Raw genomic sequence first — 25,738 nt, 5'->3', positions numbered from 1 at the left:
AACACCCACAAAAATATTACCCACTTCTCGAGGAGAGCAGTTAAAAGATCTGCTTAAAACTGAATAAATCAATTTTTTTACACTAGTATTAATGTAAAACATGTTAAACTCTATATCAAATCTAATTTGGTTAGAGATAGATAATTTTTTTGGTTTGTCCTTTTACCACAATTTGGAGTCGAGGCTTTTATTTTCTATAAAAACTCACCGGAAGTCAGCTGTCATTGGTGGTCATTTAAAGATGGCGGAGTGCTTGGCTGCACGTTTGGCCGCCCAGGAGGAGCAAATTTTGCTCCTCACCAGGGAAATATCCACGCTCCGGGATGGACTGGGTCAAGGTCTAGACGCCGCCGGTCTCGCGGTGGTCTCTCCGGAGCTGGAGAACCTGCGGACGGAGAATGAGAAGCTCAGGTATCGGCTGCTGCACCTCCGGCGGGGTCTTCAGGCGGAGTTGGAGCTGGAGGAGGCGCGGGGCAAGAGGCAACAAGGAGCCAAGTGTGACAAAGCTCCGCAGAAAAATACCAGCAAACCTCAGCAGACAAACAACCGAGCTGACAATAACAAGGTAATTATACAGACCGGTGTAGTTTAAATCGTTTTATTTGTAATATGAGTAAGCTGTGAGCCGTAGTAGTCCTGTATCGTTATGAGTAGCGGGCCTCTGTCCCGTGAAATGGCAAGCTATGCTACCCCATTTCCAGAAATAGCAACCCTAGTCAAGCCCATGTGTTTGCGCTCTGTAAGCGGTGAACAGGCTGATAATTTGGCTTGGCAGAAATCGTGATAAGAGGACATTACAGGTCTGAAGAAGCACACTCTTTTCTGATTAACAGGTGGCAGCTGTGAGTACAAAAACAGGTGATGGGAACAAGAAAGAAAAGAAACAGGACAAGGTGCAAGGAGATGGAGGCATGAAAGAGGTGCTGATTACAGGACCTGCAAGTTATCCTGTTCATCCAAACGTTGATACCAAAGTGTGGACAATTTCTTGACTTCGATTGTCTTTATTTTATTTTTTATCTGCTTCAGCTGAATCCCTGGCCTGAATACATTGCAGAGCGTCTCAGTCTTTATGAGGAACTAAAGAGAGAGAGCGATGCCCTGCAGTCAAAGAAAGCTGCAGACAGTAAGCCCATTACAGTGGAGCTCCCAGATGGGAGAAAGGTGGAGGGCAAAGCTTGGGTCACTACTCCATATCAGCTGGCCTGTAATATCAGGTTAGTACCACTGATTTCATCACTAATGATCAGCTAATAATTGTGTTACTTAATGTGGGTATTTACTAATAATAACAACAGGGAATGTTGCCTCTGTGTTCCTTTATGCTTCTTTTTTTTCTGCAAATATTCTTAATTCTCATGCTTTATCATAATGAGAGAAACCACTGACACAGATTTGCATTTGTCTTTCAGCCAGGGTCTTGCTGACAATGCTGTGATTTCTCGGGTAAATGGGGAACTGTGGGATCTGGACAGGCCTCTTGAGCAGGACTGCTCACTTGAGATCTTGCGCTTTGACAATGAGGATGCTCAGGCTGTGAGTACTCTTAAACCTTTAAAGTTGTCAATAATATTTTAATATTGTTTGTAAATACAGAATTTGGTGGGACACAACATAAATGCACTGCAAATCAGTTCCTGATATCATTCAATGAATTTTATTCTTAAATATTTTCAGTATTGTACAAAACAACCTTATGAGGACATCCATAAACATACACTGAGTTACTGTAACTACTTTTTTTTTCCTCACAAGAATAATAACAAGTTAATGTTATTTAATCCCTAGGTGTACTGGCATTCCAGTGCTCACATTCTGGGGGAGGCAATGGAGCGCTTTTATGGGGGTTGTTTATGTTATGGACCTCCCATAGAAAACGGTTTCTACTACGACATGTTCCTGGATGGACAAAAGTGAGCAAGTATTGCCATTAATAACTCAATATTTCCATACATTTTTTTTTTTTTTTTTTGTATTTGAGTTTGAATGTTCTGGTATGGCATTCTGGCATTAATTCATGTATATGCATTTGAGATTTTTATTATAGACTGGTGGTCCACAGCATCCTCATGTCAGACTTGACTAACCTTGAGTCCCTTAATCTAATGAAAAGCGGCTAGACTTCTTTGAGTTTCTTGAAGACGTTTCACCTCTCACCTGAGAAGCTGCTTCAGTTCTAAGACCAGTTGGTGGAGAGTTCCAGATTTTAAGCGCTATTGGGAGTTGTCCCTTAAGAGGATTGTTGACCCAGTATTGATCATGTGCCTAATCACATGAGCCAAGGTGTGGGTCATTATCAGCAGAGGTTTCAGGTGAAACCATTGTGAGACCTTGCCTCACCCTATCATGTGACTTATTGAGATCAATTGACACAAGATGTGAGTGGGCGTCTGGGAAGGGATCTCAAAACTGGATTATAGGTTGCAGATGGTTGGTGTCGTAAGCCACCCCCTCTGTTCAAGGATGGTTGTTCACAGTGGACATAGATGGCTTCTTTCACTCCTTTTACAACGTCTGTCTTTGTCCAAAATGAAAACATTGGCATCCTCAAAAGAGTGATCTTTATCCTTCAGATGCAGATGTACAGCTGAGTCTTGTCCTGTTGAGGTGGCTCTTCTTGTTGTGCCATGGGTTTATAGAGTGGCTGTTTGGTTTCTCCAATGTAGAGGTCTGAGCACTCCTTGCTGCACTGCACAGCATATACACTATGTTGTTTAGTTTGTGTTTGGGTGTTTTGTCCTTGGGATGAACCCGTTTTTGTCTGAGTGTGTGGCTGTGTCTGAAGTACACTGGGATGTTGTGCTTGGAGAAGATTCTCATGAGCCTGTCTGATAAACCTGCTACATAATGGATGACAATGTTGTTTCTGTTGCTCCGTAGTTGATGTCTGCCTTTGTTTACTGTGCATCTTTGCCTATTTGATGAAAAACCAGTTGGGATAACCACATGGTTTAAGAGGTTTCTTTACATGTGTGTGTTCCTTCATTTTCCCTTCTGGCTTAGAGGAAACGTTTTCTGCTCGGTGTTGCAGGGTCCTGATTACTCAAACTTTGTGTTCCAGAGGTGGGTTTCTGGTAAACTTCAATGCTGCACTCCTCAATGCATTCTCCTCAATGTGCACATTGAGGAGTCCTTTGTATCTTCCCAGATGAACTTAATTTTCCCATCTACTGACTTGATGTGAGCTGTGATGGTTTCTACTTCTTGGGTTTTGATTTTAACCTACGTGTCATCCAGATTACTGTGCGAGTTGGCTGTTCCTTTCCCTTGAGTCTTTTTTAATATGTTTGCTGTTTCCAGGGGCGTGTCCAGCATGGAGTTTGGGGACCTGGAAGCTTTATGTAAAGCTGTGGTGAAGGAAAAACAGCCCTTTGAGAGACTTGAAGTCAGCAAGGAGACACTACTAAAAATGTTTAAGGTGAGTGAAAGAGGTAAGACTTCTTCTGCTTCTGCTTAGACTTATATATCTTACTAACCCCAACTGTTTCCATCTTCCAGTACAACAAATTTAAATGCCGCATTCTCAATGAGAAAGTCACCACCCCAACTACTACAGTCTATAGGTAAGATGTTTATTTTTAACTTTAATTGTATATATTTTATATTCTGATGCTGTGTTTTTGAAATGTCCACTGTGTTACTGTTATTATTTTTAAAGTTCTTGTAATGCTAACTTTTGTAAGTCACAATTCTTTGATAGATGTGGACCCTTGATTGACCTGTGCAGAGGTCCACATGTCAGACATACAGGCAAGATCAAGGCCATGAAGATCTACAAGGTATTTCCAACTCCATATTTTTGTTCTTGGACTCTAGTAGAGTATCTTTACATGATTCACAGTTAAAAATAAGATCTGAGATTGTCTGAGATCAACCACTGTAAGCAAACAAGCCTTTCCCTTTAAGCCTGTTTTCATCTAATTCAGTTTCTCAAAAACAGAAGATTTTAACAGCAAAATCTTTATGCCCAAGATGACTATAGCAAGAATACACCCTCTCTACAGCATCACACTGATGCTGTGTTCCAGATACCTTGGAACTGGGATGTCAGAACTTGTTAGCGGATTCCAGAAAAAAGCGAGGAAAATCAAGATTTGTTTTGGTTCTTAGTAAGGTAGAGCAATGCAGCACAATGCAGCTGCTGCACATTCGTAGATAGAACCCGATCAATGCTCTGGGTAAGTCACAAATAAATAACAGTGACAGTATAGATTAAAAGTTTTACAGTTTTACTACCCTTTATGGTCAGTCCTGCCATCTTGGCTTGATAGCTCTGGGCTGCTGAGTCTGCTCTGACTTTCTGAGTAGGAAATTGGACTTGAGAGGGCACTTTAGAATCAAATTCCAACTGGGAATATGAAATGCACCATTTAGGTGCAAAGTAGGAAAAAATCCTGTCTGAAACCAAAGATTTGGAGGGATTACTTGTATGCAGACTTTAGGGATTTTTCAAAATGTTGTCATAGGCTTAAGCACCTAACAAACTGAGTCAAAAAGCATTTTTAATTCTGTCATCAGAACTCTTCCACCTACTGGGAGGGACGCTCTGACATGGAGACTCTGCAGAGGATCTATGGGATATCCTTCCCAGACTCAAAGATGTTGAAGGAATGGGAACGTTTTCAGGAGGAGGCCAAGAACAGAGACCATCGCAAGATTGGAAAAGTGAGTCATTGTAGGTAGTAGTGTTTTAGTGTGCCTAGTTGACTCAGGCCTAAAACCAAATCCTAAACCCAGTACAAAGTGTAATTTAATTTGTAATTATGTAATGTGATGGCAAACAGATCCACTTTGAGGTTTTTGTAGAAGTTTTTCCTCACTAGTTTGTTTCGGTGGTTCTATAGACGTGTCAAAACACTGAAACAAACCTGGACCAACACTACAACCATTAACTGTAAACATGCACACAACAACCGGGAAATGAAATGCATTTATTTGAGAGGTTGAAGAGGAGTTCTCTAGTTATGTAATCCAGCAAGCAGAACTCGTTGCCAAACCGATTTCTCAGCTTCTCTATATTTTCAGTGCCATACAAGACTGATCGAATGTGAGGTTTTTCACTTGAAAACCAGATCGCCTGTTGCTGCTATGTACCAGCTGAGGGCACTGTGTTTCCTCACATTGGCACATTCGGAACAAGTGTGAGTGAGTCATCAGAGCGCCCCAGCTGGTTACCCAGCATGGGAGACACAGACGGCAACACCTCAATCAGCACTTATTACAACGCAGTTTCCATATTAAACACAAGCTATAAGGCTGTCAAAGCCAGTTGGAGGGAGGTGGCAAAAGTGACATGTTGTGTTTAAAAACGGTGTTCGGTGACATTTTTCTAATTTGACCCCCCCCCCCCTTTTTTTTCTTTTTTTTTTTCTTTTTTTTTTTTTCATTTGGTCAGTTCAGCATGGAACCAGTACATTTTAAATCTCTTACTACAGTCTATTCTTGTAACGCGAGTAGTTGGTCTTAATGTAACTCTTCAAATATGTTTTGGCACACATAGAGATGAGGGTGTGTGTCTGTGTGTCTTTTCATAAGAAAAGATGCTAGGCGCCAAGCCTTTAATCCCTGGCATGATTTGAATTTTAAATTGGTCTGTAATTGGGGTCTTTCTAGAAGTAAGTGCCAAGAAACTGAAATCTCACAGCCTCTTTTCAAAGGAAAGTGCAAAGTTTATTGTCATTAATACAATATTTATTCAATTGGATTTAAAAGTGCTTACCATAGTGATTAAAATGTGTCTTAAGTCTTTTTGATAAAAGTTTATTCTGTTCTCTTGTTAGGTTGTGGGCAGTCATTCACTGACAGATGGTCTGATGTGTGTGATGATTGGAACACTCTCTGCTGTGCATGGAGTTTATTGCTGGCTGTACCTGCAGATAATGATGATATGAAATCATTTTTAAAATTTGTCTGCTTCACAGGATCAAGAGCTCTTCTTCTTCCATGATCTCAGCCCAGGCAGTTGTTTCTTCATGCCACGGGGAGCTTACATCTACAACACACTGACAGAATTCATCAGGGTAGGAGATACAGCTAAATGCTTATTTTATCTCCAATATCTGTATCATTTTGAGAAAATGTTATAGGAACATTCAGATAATATTAATTGAATATCAGTATTACAAGCTCAGTAGATGTGAATCAGTGTTTAAGGTCAATGCTTGGATCATTACTGTTTGTGTATAATTGTATACCTCAGATCCAGAGTATTCATATATACATTGTGTTTTCATATTACACTGAGTCGACTTTTAGGATCGTTTGTCTCAGTAAAGTTTTGGTTGGAAGGACTTTACTGAACCACAGAAACCCTTACAATCATTTTACAGTCCATGAGGACTGTGCTTTGCATTTTCACAGTATCAATTGTGATTGCCTTCTCAATGGCTTGCAGACCACTAGCTGTGACTTTTCCAATCACAGAAGCTCAAAAATAAGTAGCGTAACTGTTAGGTCTGCACTTCGCAGGCCCCGCTGGTTTAGAGACTTATTCCCGTGAACAAAGCAAGACAGAGCTCGATCCATTTTAACTTTCAAGGGGAGCGGATTGGACCAGGGTCTTGGAGCTGCAAACTCCTCACCTGATCCCAGACAACTCCAAAGAGCCAGCCTCCCCTGCAGCCTTTTATTAACTCTGTGGTCACACAAACATCTCATTAATCATGTAACAGATAAAACACTCACATGTGAACATGTGTCATGTGTGTCTGCAACAGAGAACATCTGATGTGTGTGTGTGTGTCTATGAGCATGTGATGTGATCAGTGATATGTGTCTGTATAGGAAACAGAAGTCAGCATTCATGCTAAAGATCTAATCACTCTGCTAAAGATCTAATCGTCCTGTTAATGATCTAATCATCTTGCACAATGACAATCATATTGATCCACAATTCTCTAACAGTAACACCAAGTGAAAGTTTTGTTCAGCTTTGTTCATCAATCCCTTAGAGCTTCAGAAAACTTTGGTTGTACCCTGACCCCTGTGCATAATCTGAAATGTGGCCTGGTCCTTATGAAGGCCTTTTTACCTACACATAGGTCAAACTGAATGGTACATAAACTCAATTCTGAACATTTTGGGAAGCTGTGTGAAATGCAAATAAAAATAGACTACAGTCTTTTGCAAGCCCGTATTGTATTCACAATATATGATTGACGACATATCCAATCGTTAAATTGAGACCTCTTACTATTTCATGAAAAATATTTGCTCAATTTAAATTTGAGCAACAAGTGTCAAAAGGTGGGAAAACAAAGTGGTCAAAAAAGAGCTGGGTGAATATTTTGCAACTAGTTCATTGACAACAGTAAGAGAATCTTGGAGCAACAGAGTTCCTCAGAAGTAAACAATTTCAAAATGATTTTCTCCAACAACAAATTGCAAAGACTTTGAGTATCTAATCTGCAGTGCATAATATCATCAGAAGATTGAGTCTGTTATTCTGGAAACTTCTCTGTATGCAAGGGACTGAGGCATGTTGATACCATCAAATTCAAAATGAGACAGTATTTTTTTGAAAGTGGTACGTTTTCTCAGTTTCTACATTGTACAACCAACTATCTGTACTACCATACAGATAGTTGGATTTTGTTTTGTTTAAATTTTACACAGCTTCCCAACATTTTGGAATTGGGGTTGTAAATTTAGCTGAAGATAAAACCTGTATCCAGTCCTCTCTGCACATGTTGTCAAAGTAGGAAAATTCATATTACTTGTGAAGCTGCAGATTCTCTACATTTGGAAGTTCTCAAAAGGTCTTTAAAGTTCAGTCTTCAGATTTCAGCGCAACTTCAACTGCTCAGACAAGTTCACTGACTCTACAGGAACTTGTCTCTGTGGTGTATTTGGAAAGACATGCTAACATCTTGAAGACTTTCGCAGCACACCCCCCCAAACCAAGCCATGCCAAGACAAACTCATACATTGCACAGACAGGGTGTAAGATCATTATCACATCACTTATATCTGTTAAAACTGCAGAAAAAATTATACCAGCATGCTATGCATTTCCCTTTCCAAGATATCACCAAAACATTTAACAGTCAGAAGTTACTTTGCAGGGAACCCAGCTCATATTTATAGACAACAAGTGCTGACTTTAATGACTGAAGTGTCATGAGTTTTTCAGTACATGCACTCATTTATTTCCAGGTTTTGAAATTCTCCTTTTCTGGTAAATAATACTGAGGAAAGCTGAGTGAGCAAGCATTTTCTTTTTCAGCAACTTCCTATTTGGTATTCACAGTTTCACATATTCACAGAAATTCTTCCAGTTAGTGTCTTTGTACTGTTGGCTGCTAAACGGCTCAACAGCCTGTTAAATGTTTTGCTTAATGGCAACAAATGGATAAATACAGCCCACACAATGTGATTTCCATTGCTGCAGCTTAAGGTTGCATGCCAGAAGTCATGATTCAGTTGAGTACCTGTGCAGCCTAAATGGTGTGTTTAGCCATTGTGGTTTGTTGTTTTTCTAGGATGAGTACTGGAGAAGAGGCTTTCAGGAAGTAGCCTCCCCCAACATTTATAACAGCAAACTGTGGGAGACATCTGGCCACTGGCAGCACTACAGCGAAAATATGTTCTCCTTCTCTGTGGAAGATGACATATTTGCTCTGAAGCCAATGAACTGCCCCGGGCACTGGTAAATGTAGAGCTCTCAGGAAAGAAATATTGTATTTTTTTCCTTCTCAGGTTTGTATATCAAAATCACACACACTACTTCATGCATATAAGTAATTTTAATTTGGTTTTCCTGCAGTCTGATGTTCAGCCACAGGCCTCGCTCATGGCGAGAGCTTCCGCTGAGGCTGGCAGATTTTGGGGTCCTACACAGAAACGAGTTGTCAGGAACACTAACCGGGCTGACCAGAGTGCGCCGTTTCCAGCAAGATGACGCTCACATTTTCTGCACAATGGATCAGGTCACAACATCAGTAGTTTTTAACATTTCTGTGGGATGTTTTTTGCGTCTAACAAGATGTGAAAAACATCTTTTAAAAACATGTACCTGCTTATTATGAGTCATTTCCTAAATGCTGAGTCATATGTATATATTTTTTTTCAAACAGATCGAGTCAGAGATGAAGGGCTGTCTGGACTTCCTCCGCTGTGTTTACGATGTATTTGGATTCTCATTCCAGCTTCACCTCTCCACTCGCCCAGACAAGTATTTGGGTGACATTGCTGTGTGGAATCAAGCTGAGAAGGTAAACTGTGTCATGAGTCACAGTTTAAGTAGTTAAACGTGTGAAAAAAGGAAATCCAACTACTGAATTATAAATCTAAAGGGATAGCAGAGATTTAAGCAAATAAAAGCTCATGTTGACACAGAACTACTCTGGATGATAGTATCGGTCTCCTGCCATGTAATTATGCAGTAGTAGTGTCAAATCTGTGACGTTTCATGATTTTCTGTGGGTGGTGTGTTGTCAATAAAAGACATTACTCATTTTCTTGGCTTGATTCCTTCGAGTGTCCAGCTGTAAATTGCATAAGAGCACCAATTAAAACTGAACTCTATACCCAAGTATGGACTTTACTGTAGTTCCACTTGGCGTGATTTACAGTAATTGCCTTGTATTGTTTAAAGTACATGCTAACATCTACCTCATACTTGACAGCAATTGGAAAACAGCCTGAATGAGTTTGGAGAGCCATGGAGACTGAACCCTGGTGACGGTGCTTTTTATGGACCCAAGGTTCTGAATGAATCTTTTTATTTCATTTTTTTTTTAATCTCCTTCCAAACACTTGCTCAGTTTGAATCTCCTTCTGTGGTCTGGAAAGAAGTATAATTCTTTCTGTGCTATTGCAGATTGACATTAAGATCAAAGATGCTATTGGACGTTACCACCAGTGTGCAACCATTCAGCTGGACTTCCAGCTGCCCATCCGCTTCAATCTGACCTTTGTGGGGTGAGTCACCTAATAAAAATATTGACACACTGCTGAGTCTGTGTGCTTTACAGCGCCAAGGATTACGCATTAAGCCCCTCCTGGATAAGATGTCTCAGCCTGTGCTGCTGTATGTAAATCTGAACTCACTGTGCAGGTGGCAGGCTATAGACTCACAGGGAACTTCAATTAATATACGCACCATGGGGAAAACGATGCACGTACTGTGCAGCAATAGACAGCAGGCATTGCATGGCTAAATGGTGTTTATAGTTGTATAGAAGTCTGTGTCAGAAAAGTATTGTCTATAGAAAGACAATGGGAAGGTATGAGAATGATTACAGGGTTAATAATAAAAGAGTGCTTGACATTAAAACCAGTTTGAGCTGCCAAGTCAGTGTATATAACAATACATCAATAAAGTGTTTTTATTCAACCATATTTAACATAAGTGTTTTTATTTTTTTGTTTCTTTTGCTACAATTACAGAAAAGATGGGGATGACAAATCCAGACCAGTCATTATCCATCGGGCCATTTTAGGCTCAGTGGAAAGGATGATTGCCATTCTGACAGAGAACTATGCAGGGAAATGGTAATGTGTTGTTTTTCTGGTTACTTTTGTATTCAACACCCATTATTCTTGGTACTTTCTGTCACAATAGTGGATGCTCATATTAAACAAGGTTAAAATTTTAAATGGCAGTCCTGGTGAGCCAGCAGTTCAGTCTTCAAGCATTCAGTTGTCCTGTGGTGATACCAGGCACACATCTGGCTGTAAGACCAGAAGCCCCACCCACCTCATGCAAAGCTATTTTACTAGAGTTCAAAATAGAGATGACAATAAGCACAATGTGCCTACTAAAACTACTAACATACAGTGCTATTATGACCCACTGCTTTGATCTGTCTTTTATTTAGAAATAAGTTTTGGTCTTTATAATTATTGTAGGCATCTTGGCTTACTATGAAATTCTACCTGTATTGTCACTAACAGCTCTCCAACTATGGCATGATTTTTACCTCCTCAGATCATGATTTTAGCTCATTTTTGTTGAGGAAACAGATCTTGTCATGTTTCTATCTGTTCACTATGTGAAAGTTGTAATACCCATGTTTCACCCTCCACCAGGCCTCTGTGGCTCTCTCCACGTCAGGTGATGTTAGTGCCTGTCAACCCATCCTGTGAGGATTACGCAAAGAAGGTATGACTTCCCCATTGTGGCCTTAATCTCTGATTATTTCTTTCTTGTAATGCAGTAGTTAATGACAATAAGTATGGAAAGTTATTGAAATGTACTGAACATTAACAAATACAATTTCTACATGTCAGGTGTGTAAGCAGTTTACAGAAGCTGGTTTTATGGCAGATGCTGATCTGGACTCCAGCTGCCTTCTAAACAAGAAAATCCGCAATGCTCAGCTGGCACAGTATAACTTCATTCTTGGTGAGGAAAAAATAAAACCCCCACGTTAGATCATTAAGCAACAAACTGTACAAAAGTGTCGTCTATAACGGGTAATTGAGGATGCTTGTACATTTGTAGTGAGTGAAAACGATGTGTCCATAGTTTAACATGGTACAAAGTAAATTAAATTCTCCACAGTTCTTTGGATTTAGGCTGTGTCAGTGTCTTCTGTCTCTTCATGTTTTCCCAAACTGAATCACTAATGTTGGTTCTGAGCTCTGTGGGGGCCAGGCCATCTGCTGCAGGACTCATTGTTCTTCTGGTCAGGAAAAGTGGTTCTTTGTCAGTATGCTTGAGGTCATAGTCTTGCTTCAGAATGAATTTGTGATGATCAGATCCTGCTTAATGGATAAGAATTCAAATAAAATACCTGAAACTTTACTGAAAAAAAAAAGATAGGAAGCTAAGCTGGAGGTAGTAGAGTCAAGATTTCAAGTGGGAGTGACCAGGATGGACAAGATTAGAAATGTGTATAACAAAGGAACAGCTCAAATTAAACGGTTTGGAAAGAAAGTTAAAGATTGAAGGTTAAGATGATTTGTACATTCTCAGAGGAGGGATAGTGGATACATTATCAAAGGGTGTTTGAATATGGAGATAACAGGAAGGAGAAAAGAGGTGTGTCACAGAAGATTTTTGGATGTAGTGAAGGAAGAGAATAAGCGAAAATCTGTCAAAGTCATCAAAATAAACATTCTTAATTGACTGATTATAAGCCAAACAGACCTCCAAGCTGGTTAACCACCAACAGCTGACAAATTCAGCACGCAAAGTGGGAGTGTGTGGTGAAACTTGGCCCGTGTAAAGTTGTTGTTGTCTTGTGTCTTGGCAGTGGTTGGAGAGAAGGAGAAGATGACTAACAGTGTCAATGTGCGCACAAGGGACAACAAAGTCCACGGAGAACTACCGGTGTCCGAGGTGATGGCACGCCTGACCCTGCTCAAACAGTCTCGCTGTCAAAATGCAGAAGAGGAGTTCTGATCTAGGCAGACAGCTTGGATTTTAATACTTCAAACATGAAACAGCAACAAGGGACACAAGATGGTTTTTGGGAAAGTGCAGACAAAATAAACTGATACTCTGTAAGTGGATGTAATGATTGGGCCTGCACAACTACTCTGCAGTGCTCTTGTGATCGTCAGTGAACGGGGGAAAACTGTTTGTAGGTAGCGTGGGTTTGAAATTATGTCAAGGTAATCTAAGTGTATCTCAAGAAAAGTTACTCAATAACTTAAGGAAAGGACGTGAAGACAGTGACATGAAAGTTGTGTGAATTTTACACTAATCTATTTTCACCAAGATCTGCCTCTGCCTGGAAATTCAGGAATAATAATAAAAAAAATTCTCCAAATGTGGGTGCTTTGTTTCTTTATTTTCACAACAGAAGATGTTAATCTTTAAGTAGAGTTTGATATCATGACAAACTACAATAGGTTTATTTTGTAGAGACAGCCTTCACATTTTTGTTAATTTTCTTTTACTTTTTTATGCTTCATCAGTTTATTTGTTCCAAAGTAATAACTATTGATCATGCTGTTGCTTTGGAATGAAGCCTGTAGATTAATAGGTGGCAATAATGGGAATTCCAGCTGTTATTGTGTAATAAGCAAGACTGAGCCAGCTCCTCATACAGCATGTAATAACAAATCAGGAACATACCACAGTGTCAGGTGGTAAAATTTATTTTACCCATGGTTTTACCCACTGTTTTCTAACAACTCACAGCATGCAGAACAATGTGATAGACTCGCCAGAAAGGTGATTTCCATAAAAAGTTAAGAATTTATAAAACAGAACAGACCAAAATGTTGTTGCTAAAACATGCACCAAGCAAGGTGAAGACGGGAAAGGTTTTTGCTGCATTAATCTTAATGGGAAAGGTTCAAACTTTTATTATCGCACATTTCTGTTTAGCTTTAGATTTATTCTAGTTTTACACTAAGGTCACAAGATCAGTTAGTTTTGAAGATTACTGTAAATATTTTAAGGCTTGTTTTTATTTTATCGGTATGATGCAGTAACAAGGTTGAAGTTAAAATGGCTGGATTTCTTTATAGATTACGATATAAATGTGATGTTTAATAATATTTTATGTTTTTAATGTTTGTTTTATACGTTTGGTAACAGGACTGCAAATCGGTCCTAGTATTTGTATTTTCTTAGAAAAAGACTCTAGCAGTGTAATTCCAGAGACTTTTGAATAATAAAATGTAGATGTTGTGGTGGACCACTAGAGGGCTCCACTCACACCCAGTGTTGAGGAAGTGTGTTCCCTTTGTTTTGTGGCGCGATATGTGCAGTTGATGTTGGAGACGAATAAAGAAGGAGTGAGAACTGAGAGCACTGTGTCGTTGATGCTTACCTCCACATTGGTGACCCCTGACTCGAGCATGCAACGGGCCGCAGATGACGCAGACTCCGCTATGGAGGCATCAGCGGCCGCCGGACCTCCGCCTCCTGTTGCAGCTACGTTCGCTGTGGCGCTGAAACTGCCGGACTTTTGGCTCCATGACCCCCCGTCGTGGTTCGTACACGTGGAGGCTCAGTTCGCCCTTCGCGGCATCTCGGCTGACGACACGAAGTATCACCATGTGGTGGCCTCGCTCGACCCGCTGGCCACCCGTCGCGCGATGGCGCTCCTCCGGGACCCACCCGCCCAAGGGAAATACGCCGCCCTTAAAGAGCTGCTTCTTCGGCGCTATGCCCTCTCCGACGCTGAACGAGCCGAAAAGCTCCTCAACTTGTCAGGCTTGGGTGGCGGTACCGCGCTCGAGCTCATGGAGAACATGCTATCGTTGCTCGGGCCGGATGACGGGGGATTCCTCTTCGCCCACCTCTTCCTCCGCCAGCTACCGGCCGCCGTGAGAGCTGTCCTCGCAAACTCCCCACTTCTGCCGGCGAAGGATTATCGCTCCCTGGCTGAAGAAGCGGATCGCATTCTCCTGGCTAGCCGCACTTTCAACGTTCACGCCCTGGCTACGGACTCGCCGGCGGCGCCTTCCACTGCTCCACCTGCCTCCCCCGGAGCATCCGCCCCCTTGCTGACGGCAGGGATTGCTACACGCCGGCACCGCGGAAAGAACATCTGTTTCTACCATCAGCGTTTTGGCGACAGAGCGCGTCGCTGCCTGCCGCCTTGCGCTTTCACGGCCCAGGGAAACGGACCCGCCAGCGCGCCGTAGCAGCCGCGACCGCTGGCGACACAGAAAGGCTGCTCTTCATAGAGGACTCGCGCTCCGGGAGACGTTTTCTCGTGGACTCCGGCTCCCAGAAGAGCCTCCTTCCCCCTACCGCTGCCGACGGACTAGCAGCGAACTGTGGGCCGCAGCTCATGGCAGCTAATGGCTCTCCCATCACAACGTTTGGGGAAAGGTTGGTGACTGTTTGTTTTCACGGCCGGGATTTCCAGTGGAACTTTGTTGTTGCCGCTAGCTCTGTACCTATTTTAGGTGCTGATTTTCTGTGCGCTCATGGACTGCTTGTCGATGTCGCTAACAGATGTTTAATTGATGCTCTCTCGTTTTCTTCCCTACCGTGTTTTACTCGGGCCGCCGAACCCGTAATTCGGGCTAATGTAGTGACCTCCGGGGATGCTTTTCAGCGTTTGCTTTCAGAGTTTCCATCGCTGTCTGTCCCTGATTTCTCTGGCACGGTAACGAAGCATGGGGTTGAGCATTATATTCCCACGGTCGGGCCCCCGGTGTTCGCGCGCGCGCGTCGCCTCGACCCTGCGAAACTGTCCGTCGCTCGGGAAGAGTTTGCTGCCATGGAGCGCCTTGGCATTGTACAGCGTTCGAACAGTGCATGGGCCTCTCCGCTTCACATGGTGCCCAAATCGGACGGTCGGTGGCGGCCGTGCGGAGATTTCCGCCGTTTAAATAATGCCACGGAGAATGACCGTTACCCCATCCCCCACATTCAGGATTTTTCTGCCAATCTCGCCGGAACGTCGATTTTTTCTAAAATTGACTTGGTGCGGGGGTATCACCAAGTTCCCGTGCGCGCCGAAGACGTTCCTAAGACCGCTGTCATTACCCCGTTCGGCTTGTTCGAGTTTTTGCGCATGCCGTTTGGCCTGAAAGGTGCCGCCCAGACCTTTCAGCGGCTGATGGACTCAGTTTTGCGTGGGCTGCCGTTCGTTTTTGTTTATCTGGACGATATATTGGTGGCCAGCTGCTCGGCGAGCCAGCACGAGTCCCATCTGCGCCAGGTTTTCCAGCGTTTGGCAGCGCACGGCCTGATCATCAACCCTTCCAAGTGCCAGTTTGGGTTGCCTGTTCTGGATTTCCTCGGGCACCGCATTTCCGCTGAAGGTGTGGTTCCGTTGCCCGACAGAGTCCAGGCCGTTTCAGCTTTTCCGCGCCCCACGTCGGTTAAAGCGTTGCAGGAGTTCTTGGGGATGATAAATTTTTACAACCGCTTTCTCCCCAGAGCTGCCCACCTGTTACAGCCACTCTATGCTGCCTTAAAAGGTAAGACAGCCAAAGATCCGGTTGACTGGCTGCCAGAACGCCTCCATGCGTTTTCCGCAGCCAAGTCTGCGCTGGCTGACGCCGCCCTGCTGGCACACCCGCTTCCGTCGGCGGAGATCGCGTTGACCACCGACGCGTCCGACGTGGCAGTGGGTGGGGTGTTGGAACAGCGGGTTTCAGGTCTCTGGCAACCGCTCGCCTTTTTCAGTCGTACGCTACGGGATGCCGAACGCAAGTACAGTGTTTTTGACAGGGAGTTGCTGGCCCTGCACCTCGCGACACGACATTTTCGTTTTTTCCTCGAGGGTCGCAACTTTACTGCATACGTTGACCACAAACCTTTAACGTTTGCGATGTCCAAGGTCTCTGACCCATGGAGCGCACGCCAGCAGCGCCAGTTGGCGGCCATTTCGGAGTTTACCACAGACATTCAGCACGTGGCTGGTAAGTCCAATCACGTCGCTGACTGTCTGTCACGTGTGTTGGTTTCTCCGGTGTATGTCGGTGTCGACTACGCTGCTATGGCCGCCGAGCAACGTGCTGACCCGGACATCCTGGCCCTTCAGTCAAGGAAAACGGGCCTCGTGCTGGAGGACACCCCGGTGTGGGACGGCGGTCCGCGCCTTCTTTGCGACGTTTCCACCGGCCGCCCCCGCCCGGTGGTTCCCCTTTCGTGGCGTCGTCGTGTTTTTGACTCGGTGCATGCCCTCTCTCATCCCGGCGTCCGGGCCTCGGTCAAGCTGGTCAGCGCCAGGTTCGTTTGGCCGGGCCTTCGCAAGACTGTGAAAGAATGGGCGGCGGTTTGTATCCCATGCCAACGCTCGAAAATCCACCGGCACACGCAGGCACCCCTCGAACCTTTCCGTATCCCCGGTAGGCGTTTCGATCACGTTCATGTGGACCTAGTTGGTCCCTTGCCGCAGTCACAGGGTTTCACGCACCTTTTGACTGTGGTGGACCGCACGACCAGGTGGCCGGAGGCGGTGCCCCTGGCGTCCACGACAGCGGCGACGGTGGCCAGAGCATTTTTGTCGACGTGGGTTTCCCGTTTCGGTCCCCCTGCTGACATTACCTCAGACAGGGGCCCCCAGTTTGTTTCTGAGCTTTGGTCTGCTATGGCTGACGGCCTGGGGGTCAAGGTCCACCGCACCACAGCATACCACCCGCAAGCTAACGGGATGTGCGAACGGTTTCACCGGTCTCTTAAGGCCGCGCTCCGGGCTTCCTTAACAGGTGGTGACTGGGTCGACCGTCTTCCGTGGGTTTTGCTGGGATTGCGTAGCGCGGTTAAAGAAGACCTCGGGGTTTCCCCGGCTGAACTGGTCCTCGGCCAGCCCCTCCGGGTCCCCGGGGAATTCTTGCCTGAGAGCCCTCCCCCATGTTTTGATGCCTCTTTGTTGCCTTTTCGCCCCCCGAGAGACTCATTTCCTGTTCCCGGTCCTGTGCACCACTGCCTGCCTGACACTTTTGTTCCGAGTTCGTTGGACTCTGCTCGTTTCGTTTTCGTCAGGCACGATGCCCATAGGACTCCGCTGCGTCCACCATATGACGGGCCATACAGGGTTCTTAAACCAGGCAGCAAACATTTCATTTTGGACTTTGGCGGTCGGCAGGAGGTTGTCTCTGTTGACAGACTTAAGCCTGCACATGTTATGCAAGAGGATCAGGTGGTCCCGGCCCAGGCCCCTCGCCGCGGCCGCCCACCTGCCACCGGGCTGATGGATTCTGTTTTTTCCCCCAGGAGCGACGCGCAATCAACGGAGTCCGAGTCGCCTGCAGCTTTTTCTGACCGCCAGTGCCAGCCTCGCTTCCGGGCTGGGTTGCCCTCTGTCAGTTCCCCACCCCCCCGGTTCAGCCGTTCCGGCCGTTTGCTTAAGCCCCGGGTCCTGGACTAGTTCTGCTGGGTGTTCGGGGGGGGCATGTGTGGTGGACCACTAGAGGGCTCCACTCACACCCAGTGTTGAGGAAGTGTGTTCCCTTTGTTTTGTGGCGCGATATGTGCAGTTGATGTTGGAGACGAATAAAGAAGGAGTGAGAACTGAGAGCACTGTGTCGTTGATGCTTACCTCCACAATGTATAAATAAAGGCAGCAAACCCTGAAATTAATTTGTTTGCTTTTAGTAATATACATAACAGTGTCACTTTAATTGGACACATTGACACAGTTCAAAGAGGACTGACCTTTTTCAAATTCTTTTTCAAAATTTTCAAATTTATGGGTTGGCAGAAAATGTCCTGCATTTATGGAATGGCATTAATACACAATGTATTTTGTCATGGGTAAAGGATTAAACTAATGCAGTCCTCTACCAAACACTATATACATATGAAATTTAATATGATTTCCGTTGCATGTTCACAGCTTTAACTAAATAACCAAACAACCTGATAATAGTTTTGCTTTTTTCTTTTTACTTTTTTACATTAAAGTGGCTATTCTTCTTTTTCTTCTTCTTCCTATTATTATTATCATTAGTCTTTTTTTTCCTATTGCCTAACCTTTAATTTGAATTAGAATGACCTCAAATGAAAAATATTTTCAGATCTTATTTGGGGTTTTATTTGAGTGATTTTTGTTAATTTAAAACAAAGAAAGAAAACAAAACAAAAACTGCTGTATCTCCGTGCTTGAAACTATCAGAGGACTATTAGCACTCCAGTTTCCTACATGACGTGAATGCACCTCTCTTTAGCTCTGCGGTAACAATGGCTACTGTCTGTCAGATTTGGAGACCGGACAGAGGACGGTGCCTTAAAAGCTACGGAATTATCGCCGTATTGTTTATGGACCTCATGTTACAGTGTGTTAACGGTATGCTTACAATAATACACTTATAGAGCAGTTCGCATATATCTCTCGCTTTGGTCGTTACCTTTCCCCAACTGAATTAGCATGAGGTGGTTAGCTAGCAAGTTAGCATAACACTGGTTTATTTAGCTAGGTAGCAATGAAAACATTGGCTGTAGTGAGCAACACGGATTCAAAATCCATTTTACAAATACACAAAAACACCTTTTGTTAATTGTGTCGTATTTAAGTTAAGCTATGACAATTAACAGTTCATTGTTTATGCTAATTTGTAGCATTGACAGAACATGTCAGCGAGTAGCTTCTGTGTAGTAGCTTCCTAAAATTATTGTAAAGCAATAACTAGCATGTTTTATTAAAAGAAAAACCAGTGTCTCTAGCTGCTTACGCGTGTTTAGACTTCTAATTTCTGTTTAACCATATATGACCTGTCCGCTTTGTTGTCAGGTTCCCTGAGCACAACTAATGTTGAGACCCACTACACAAGAGATGGACCTTTCATCACTAGCCCGGTGGTCCCCGATGCAGCCTCAGGTAAATATTGCAGTCAGTAATCAAAATTAAACGTACTGACTGTAACATTATTTATTTAACTGTTTTTTTTTTATTATTAATAATGAATTTATATATTGTGTGGTTTTTAGTTTACTGTTTGTAAACTAAAAAACAGATTCACTAAGGGCCACATTCACAACGGTTGATAATTAGAGTTTCCTGAACTCCAAATTTAAATCTTTGAGCCAGAGTTTTTGAATAGTAGTCCAAAATGAAACTAGAAAAACAAGTCCTCACTTGGTTCAAATAGAAATTGAAGATTCATTTGTATAAAGAAGTTATGTGACAAGATATGACATGTGCATCAAGAGGACGTTCTGTTTAATATTTTTTCTAGCACTTAACAACAAAGAAATGCAGCTCTATTAGGCAGTAAGCAAGCTCAGTTTTCCATTAATAACCTGTTGACCAGGAGTTTCAGTTCATGCCTCACGAATTGAACTGAAACCCTTTTCTTTAGAGGGATGATGGCTAAAAGCTGCAGACTCGGGCAAAAAGCATGGCGCAGCTGTCACAGGTTGATGCTGGATTATTTGAAATGTATTTTAAAGGTAACATTTTCTTAAAGATATTGGTAAGATTTCATTGTAGCACTGCTACTATTGATTTTGCTCATACATCAGGATTATTTATCAATTCCCCAATTCAGTCTTATTTGTAAGGGGGGAAAAGGGTAGACCTAGACAATTTTGCAGCATCTATACAACATTATTATTTCTGAGTCTGAACACAGGATGGAAACAGCATGAGACTTGGGGGTGCTGAGTTGTGCTGTAACATGGAAGCACTGATTAAATAAACAAAACAAAACAACCAAGCTTGGAGAAATACAATTGTGATGGACTGGACATATTTGAAGTTGGTTATTTACCATGCTTGAGGGTCACTATGAATTTGTATTTCCTGTATGTAATGAGATTGTAAACTGCAGGTTTTTACATATATTTAAGAATGTCCATCCTATCTGGGAACCTGAATAAAATACAGTGCGAAATCAGAGTAAATCTGCCTACTTCAGACATAATTAATTTCCATTGTCTAAGTATTGCATGTTTTTTTTCTTTGTTAACCTGCGTATCATTAAGTAAAGTCTTGATCTCAACCAGAATTTGTTAAGTTAATTGCTTTTCAACAACAGCAGCAACAGTTTTCCTTTACTGCCCAGCATGCAGCTATAATGTAGCAATCAAGACTAAATAGCTTTGCTCAAGGACTCTTTAATGGCCTGCCCTCTTTGAAAGCTGAGTATTTTTAATTTTGCCACCACAGTCTATTATCACAAGTCACAGCCTGTTGCCACAACCAGCAGCCAGATTTAATGAAAGCCTGCTTACTTTGCATAAAATATTTGTTATTCATGCTTGAAAATGTCTTAAAATAGATAATGCAACTTTGTGGTGGACTTTTTGTAGTGTTTCCTGCAGATGAAGACACATCCAAATGTCCTAGTGGGGGTTTGTGTCACCGCCTGCCAGCTGATTGCATTCAATGCGATTACCATCTCAAGTGCACATATGGCAAACCAACTTTATTTACCTGTAGACCCAAAAAAGGCGTTCACTGCATAGTGAGTAACATTGTCAAATATTCTGGCCTGTAGTAATTCTGTACCATCTTTATCTATTTGTTAAGAGGGTTAGTAAGGCTTTAATTTGGGAATTGCTGTGTGGTGAAATTTATTTTCTTCTTTGTATTTACAGGGAGAGTCTGGACAGCAGCAAAACAATTTTTCTCTCAATATCACCTGTCAGTTCTGTTGGCAGCTGGACCCTTCCCAGTATCGCTGTACAAACTCCACCAACTGTATGACAGTCTCTTGCCCACGCAAGCGCTACAATGCCACCTGTGATGTCTTAGATCATGTACATTGCTTAGGTATGATCAAGGATCCACTATAAAGCCTAATTAGGTTCTAAAGTCATCAGTTAAAGTCATGCAGTCTAGAGCAGCGACTGTTTTGTCCACAGCATGAAGTTAAACTGGTATTCATTCATGGTTGCTATTAAAGGAAAACTCCTATTCAGTCAGGACAATCTTAGTCAAAGTATGATTGTTATTTCATCTGCAGTAGAGCTATGTTTGGGTTCTGTCCAGAGAGCCCTTATGGTTGCTCGGCCATTTGTGAAAACCCCACAGGCAGGTAGAACAGCAGAGCAGGACCTCTTCACAGAATAAAACATCTGTGACAGCAGACATTTAAGTCAGAAACACCATAAAGTGAAGAAGCTGGGGTTGGGGTGGGTTGCAAAGCTACTTGCAGACACAGCAGCATTTGTATGCAGGCTGAAGCTGCTTAAATAGGATAGCCCCATATGCGAATTATCAGCAGGATGGAAACACATCAGCGGATGTGAGCTGGCATTAAGATCAGCTGATTGGCGAGGATTTATTTAAATTTCCACATGTAATTTTTTATGTAATGTTTGTTGTATTTTCAGTCAGCTTGTTTAAATTTTGCTTGTTTGTGCATGAAAGCATTCACTATGTCTTCACTTCTTTTTAGGTAAAAGACGTTTTCCAAAACGTTTATTTTGTAACTGGACTGGTGGATACAAATGGTCAACAGCGTTGGCACTCAGGTAAAACAGTAATATTAAAACCATTACAACAAGCTTAAATAATGGAAATGTAAAGACACGTTATTGATTAGGATATGTGTTGAAACTTGTTTTTTCTGGTTCCTTCCATAGCATTACACTTGGTGGTTTTGGAGCGGACCGGTTTTACCTGGGCCAGTGGAGAGAGGGTCTGGGCAAACTGTTCAGCTTTGGAGGCCTAGGCATTTGGACTTTGATTGACGTCCTTCTAATAGGGGTTGGTTATGTAGGACCCGTTGACGGTTCTCTCTATATCTGAAGCAAAGCCCTGGGGACATGGCTGGCTCTGCTCTTCACACTGCTTCACTCTCAAAAGACTGAAGAGCTGAGATGCTGTGTTCTTAGCACGTTTGGCTGGCTAAGCTCGCTGTGCAACACGTCTTCATCCCATCTGCTAACAAGCAGGAAGTGTTTTCCTCATCACACAAACGATGATTCTACCCACACAACCATCAGATTGATCCCAATCATTCTGCGTCCATGTCCTGTTGAGATTGCGCAGATGGTGCTGTGCAGGGGTATAAGGAACTGGTAATTACCTCTGTCCAGTTTCTTTGACTTAACTAGTGGTTAGGCTCTGTCTTGCTGATAGGTAGCTGTGGTTTCCTGTGGAGCAACGCTTTTCCGTTGGAGTTGTGCATTGCTTCTCTCTTGTTGCAAGTTAAATGCTTCAATAGGGGTCAAATGGTAACCATGGCCATGCAGAATTTTATGGTGTCACCACACAAAGGACAAATTGAAAGGTGATATTTATATCCTGAAAGTATGAATGTGCAGAAGGGATTTAAGGTGGTTTTTTTATCGATTGTCATTTCAGTGGACAACCTGAACAGTTATTTCAGCATGTACTTTATTTCTTCACCTACATTCATTCAGCAGTGCAGGTCACAACTGTAAGAACACTCTCCAAACAGGGGTACATTTTATTTTATAAAAGTTAATATGTTTAATAAATGAAAGCTACTATAGTCTCACAACAGAATTGGGTAGTAAACCAAAAGGTAAGTAGTGTAACTGTCTCTTCCTGCAGCATGTAGTTGGATTTCAGTTGCAGAACAGATAACAATCGGTGTATGATTGTGTTTGTGATAAATATTGAAACACTTGAAATGTGCTGCAATAGCAAACTCGGCTCCTTGTGATTTCCGTGTTGGAGATATCCTCTGCATTTAAGTGGCAATTTTCTGTGAAATCGTCATCATCCTTTACAGAAGTCTGTGTACTAACACTGTAAAATCTTTTAATTCACCCACATTATGTAAATATGTTTTGTGTCAATTTAAGTTGCTTTTTTTCCTCTCTAAGGGCACTGTAAATTTTGTTTTTTAGTTAAGAAAATAAAATTGTGAAATATTTGTTTATCAAATGTACACAGCACTGCTAACCAATTCCCTGTGCATGTGTGTTTTTTAAATGTATTTATAGTGTATGGTAACACCAGAGAATTTTGAAAGAAAAATAAGAGGTGAATATTGTCAGTTGAAGGGTCACACAAATATACTGACATACTCAATTGATTACAGCAGAACTACAATTACTTGAACAGGACAGTTTCTTTATATATAATCGCCATACAGTAAGTTTAAGCATGATGCCTGAATTCTTTTCTCCCTGCAGGCAATAACAGGTACTAGGAGGTATGAGTTGAGGGCATTTTCACAGATGTCTGTTTTTTTCCCCCTCACATTAAACAGTGAAAGGTGCCAGTAACCTTCATTACCCACAGGTTTGTGACACCAGGAGGGTAATGCAGTGGCCAAGCAATGTTCCCCTTTTAATAAAATATCATTAAAGAGCCCATAAACAAGGCACTGAATAGCTGCAGGGGACTGTAGCTAAAATGTTTATCCAGAGGGTAATGGTTATTTCAGTTAATGCATTAGGCTCTAATTCTAAAATTGATATAGATATCTATGCAACCACGTTACATAACGAGGTTTGAAAAAAATGAAAGAAAGGGAAAAAAACATTTCCTTTCTAGCAGGTTCTTGGGCTTTGATACGAGTTTTCCAATTGGTTGCTTTGCTGAGCGTTGTAAATTTACTCCACCCTAATTCTAGTTCCTCAATTTTTACTCCACCCACTCATAGTCACTACAGCTCCCTCCCACAGACTGATGTAAGTGTTTGTCATCTTCTCTGAGTTGAGGAGGAGACGTCTAGTGATTATTTCTTCTTGGAGAGCTGTAATTTAAACACCAACCAGAGGCTTTTCAACTCTGCATCTATGATATACTCTTAATAATATTTGTTCCTACTGACTGCTCCAGCCTTACCTCAGTTTGAATCATGCAGTGCTGTTACATACTCACATTAATGGATTTATCTGGACTGTGAACCTGATGGGTACAATCAGTCAGTGGGTTTAGCATAGATAGGTAATGTTGTAAATGTGTGCAATATGACTACATGACTATATGGTACAGGCTTTTAAAACCATGTAAAATAACTAGCAATGCAATGATGGAGTAATTGAGCAGTATACTGCTTAATTCACAGTGGTGTTACATAAAGTCATACAATACTTAATACATATGGAAAGCTGTGAAGTTTTATTCTTTAACAAATGTACTCTCCACATCCTTCTAATTCTCTCAAGTCCTAAATAAATAGCGTAATGACCTTACTAAATAATTTTATTCATATGTAACTGCACACTGCCCAATTACAAATAATGGCCCCTGTGATAGTCGGTTTTTCTATTATCTGTCTTTATGTCCTATTTGGTGTAAGTATGAAACTCTCCCTAATGGTTATTATAGAGAATCATCATATGAGAATAATAGTTTAATCTTGTGGTACTTTTCTCAAACAGTCATGATTCTCACTGCTAACATTAACAGTTACATGGAGTTGAGCCAAAATATTATCTGTTTAAGGCAGACAGTATCACGACTTCCTAATTTTGAATTGCTAATCATGCAAAGAGAACAAAAGTTTATTCATCCCTCTCTTACGCAACCCCACTTAGTCCCATTGCATCTCTGAATTTTAGAGCATGGTCCCTGAACCTCTGCATCCAACACTGCCTAAGAGCTTGTGTCCTCCCATTGTGCTTACTCCTACAGGAAATAAGATTTCTAACAAAAAAGTGGATCAACAGAATGATGCAACCACATGAATTTAAAAGTCGTAACAGCTCTACGAGCATCCAACAGCACGCTCCCTTCTTTCATATCTGAATGGTTGCTCAGAACTATTGGAAACCACCTGAGGACAAGGCACAAATTACATTGCTCATAAAAAGTAATACACACTATTGTATCTTTTCATTTGGCTTTGCAACAACATGGGATCACAATGGAGTAATTAGTTTTATACAAATGAGCAGAGAGGATTTATCTGTGCAAAAGGGAAAACAAAGCTCTGAAATGTCTGAATTGAGGACAAACAATTGGTTTTGGCCTCCTTTGTTCTGATATTTCACTATTGTGGTAGGAAGTTGTTTTTGTAGTCATTGAGTGGGTAGCAATTTTCAGATACATAAAATCTGTATGTAAAATGCAGAAAAGGAACATCTGCAGGAAAAATGTAAATGTATAAGGAAAGCAACATGGACACGCTTCTCCATAGAAGACCCTGAAAGGCTTGTAAAAGAATGTTTACATAAACTGAGCAAACAGACAAAATCGGGAGGGGGGCTATGCTGCAGTGTACAAAGAAGACAGATGTGATATTCCCCAGCAGACAACACCAATCACCAAGCCAAATTTAGACAGGAATGTACTAAAACAATGATCCTGTCCAATAGTCACTTCAGAATCCAAACCTCAATCTAATTAAGATGCTGTGGCAAGACTCGAGAACAGCCGTTCACTTGCAGTCGCTGTGCAACCTGACAGAGTTAAGTGCATGAATGGTATGTGTACGAAAGGTTATCCTCTTAATCTAAATTCAATGGATAGTTTGCATATTACCATAGCAAGATGCAATAAAT

General features: G+C 42.2%; 3 protein-coding genes across 3 annotated transcripts; all 3 read left to right on the top strand.

Moving 5' to 3' along the window:
* The first annotated feature begins 239 nt into the window (after nucleotides 1-239).
* On the top strand, nucleotides 240-12,717 carry tars3 (threonyl-tRNA synthetase 3). Its single transcript, XM_063479432.2, has 19 exons — nucleotides 240-565; nucleotides 834-920; nucleotides 1,030-1,217; nucleotides 1,413-1,536; nucleotides 1,789-1,913; nucleotides 3,301-3,418; nucleotides 3,499-3,563; nucleotides 3,701-3,779; nucleotides 4,519-4,665; nucleotides 5,922-6,020; nucleotides 8,481-8,647; nucleotides 8,765-8,927; nucleotides 9,075-9,212; nucleotides 9,627-9,704; nucleotides 9,821-9,921; nucleotides 10,390-10,494; nucleotides 11,032-11,104; nucleotides 11,233-11,347; nucleotides 12,201-12,717. Exons 1-19 carry the CDS (start codon nucleotides 242-244, stop codon nucleotides 12,347-12,349), a joined length of 2,445 nt encoding a protein of 814 aa, XP_063335502.1. The 5' UTR covers nucleotides 240-241; the 3' UTR covers nucleotides 12,350-12,717.
* Nucleotides 12,718-12,872: 155 nt separating this feature from the next.
* Nucleotides 12,873-17,679, top strand: LOC134621268 (uncharacterized). Its single transcript, XM_063467729.1, has 2 exons — nucleotides 12,873-14,740; nucleotides 17,582-17,679. Exon 1 carries the CDS (start codon nucleotides 13,672-13,674, stop codon nucleotides 14,548-14,550), a length of 879 nt encoding a protein of 292 aa, XP_063323799.1. The 5' UTR covers nucleotides 12,873-13,671; the 3' UTR covers nucleotides 14,551-14,740; nucleotides 17,582-17,679.
* An 838-nt stretch (nucleotides 17,680-18,517) lies between these two features.
* On the top strand, nucleotides 18,518-24,318 carry tm2d3 (TM2 domain containing 3). Its single transcript, XM_063479417.1, has 6 exons — nucleotides 18,518-18,653; nucleotides 19,098-19,184; nucleotides 20,618-20,772; nucleotides 20,906-21,080; nucleotides 21,709-21,784; nucleotides 21,896-24,318. Exons 1-6 carry the CDS (start codon nucleotides 18,548-18,550, stop codon nucleotides 22,059-22,061), a joined length of 765 nt encoding a protein of 254 aa, XP_063335487.1. The 5' UTR covers nucleotides 18,518-18,547; the 3' UTR covers nucleotides 22,062-24,318.
* Nucleotides 24,319-25,738: the final 1,420 nt, after the last annotated feature.

Source organism: Pelmatolapia mariae, linkage group LG1, assembly GCF_036321145.2.
Source record: "Pelmatolapia mariae isolate MD_Pm_ZW linkage group LG1, Pm_UMD_F_2, whole genome shotgun sequence".
NCBI lineage: Eukaryota > Metazoa > Chordata > Actinopteri > Cichliformes > Cichlidae > Pelmatolapia > Pelmatolapia mariae.
This window is presented reverse-complemented; position numbering and strand designations above follow the sequence as displayed.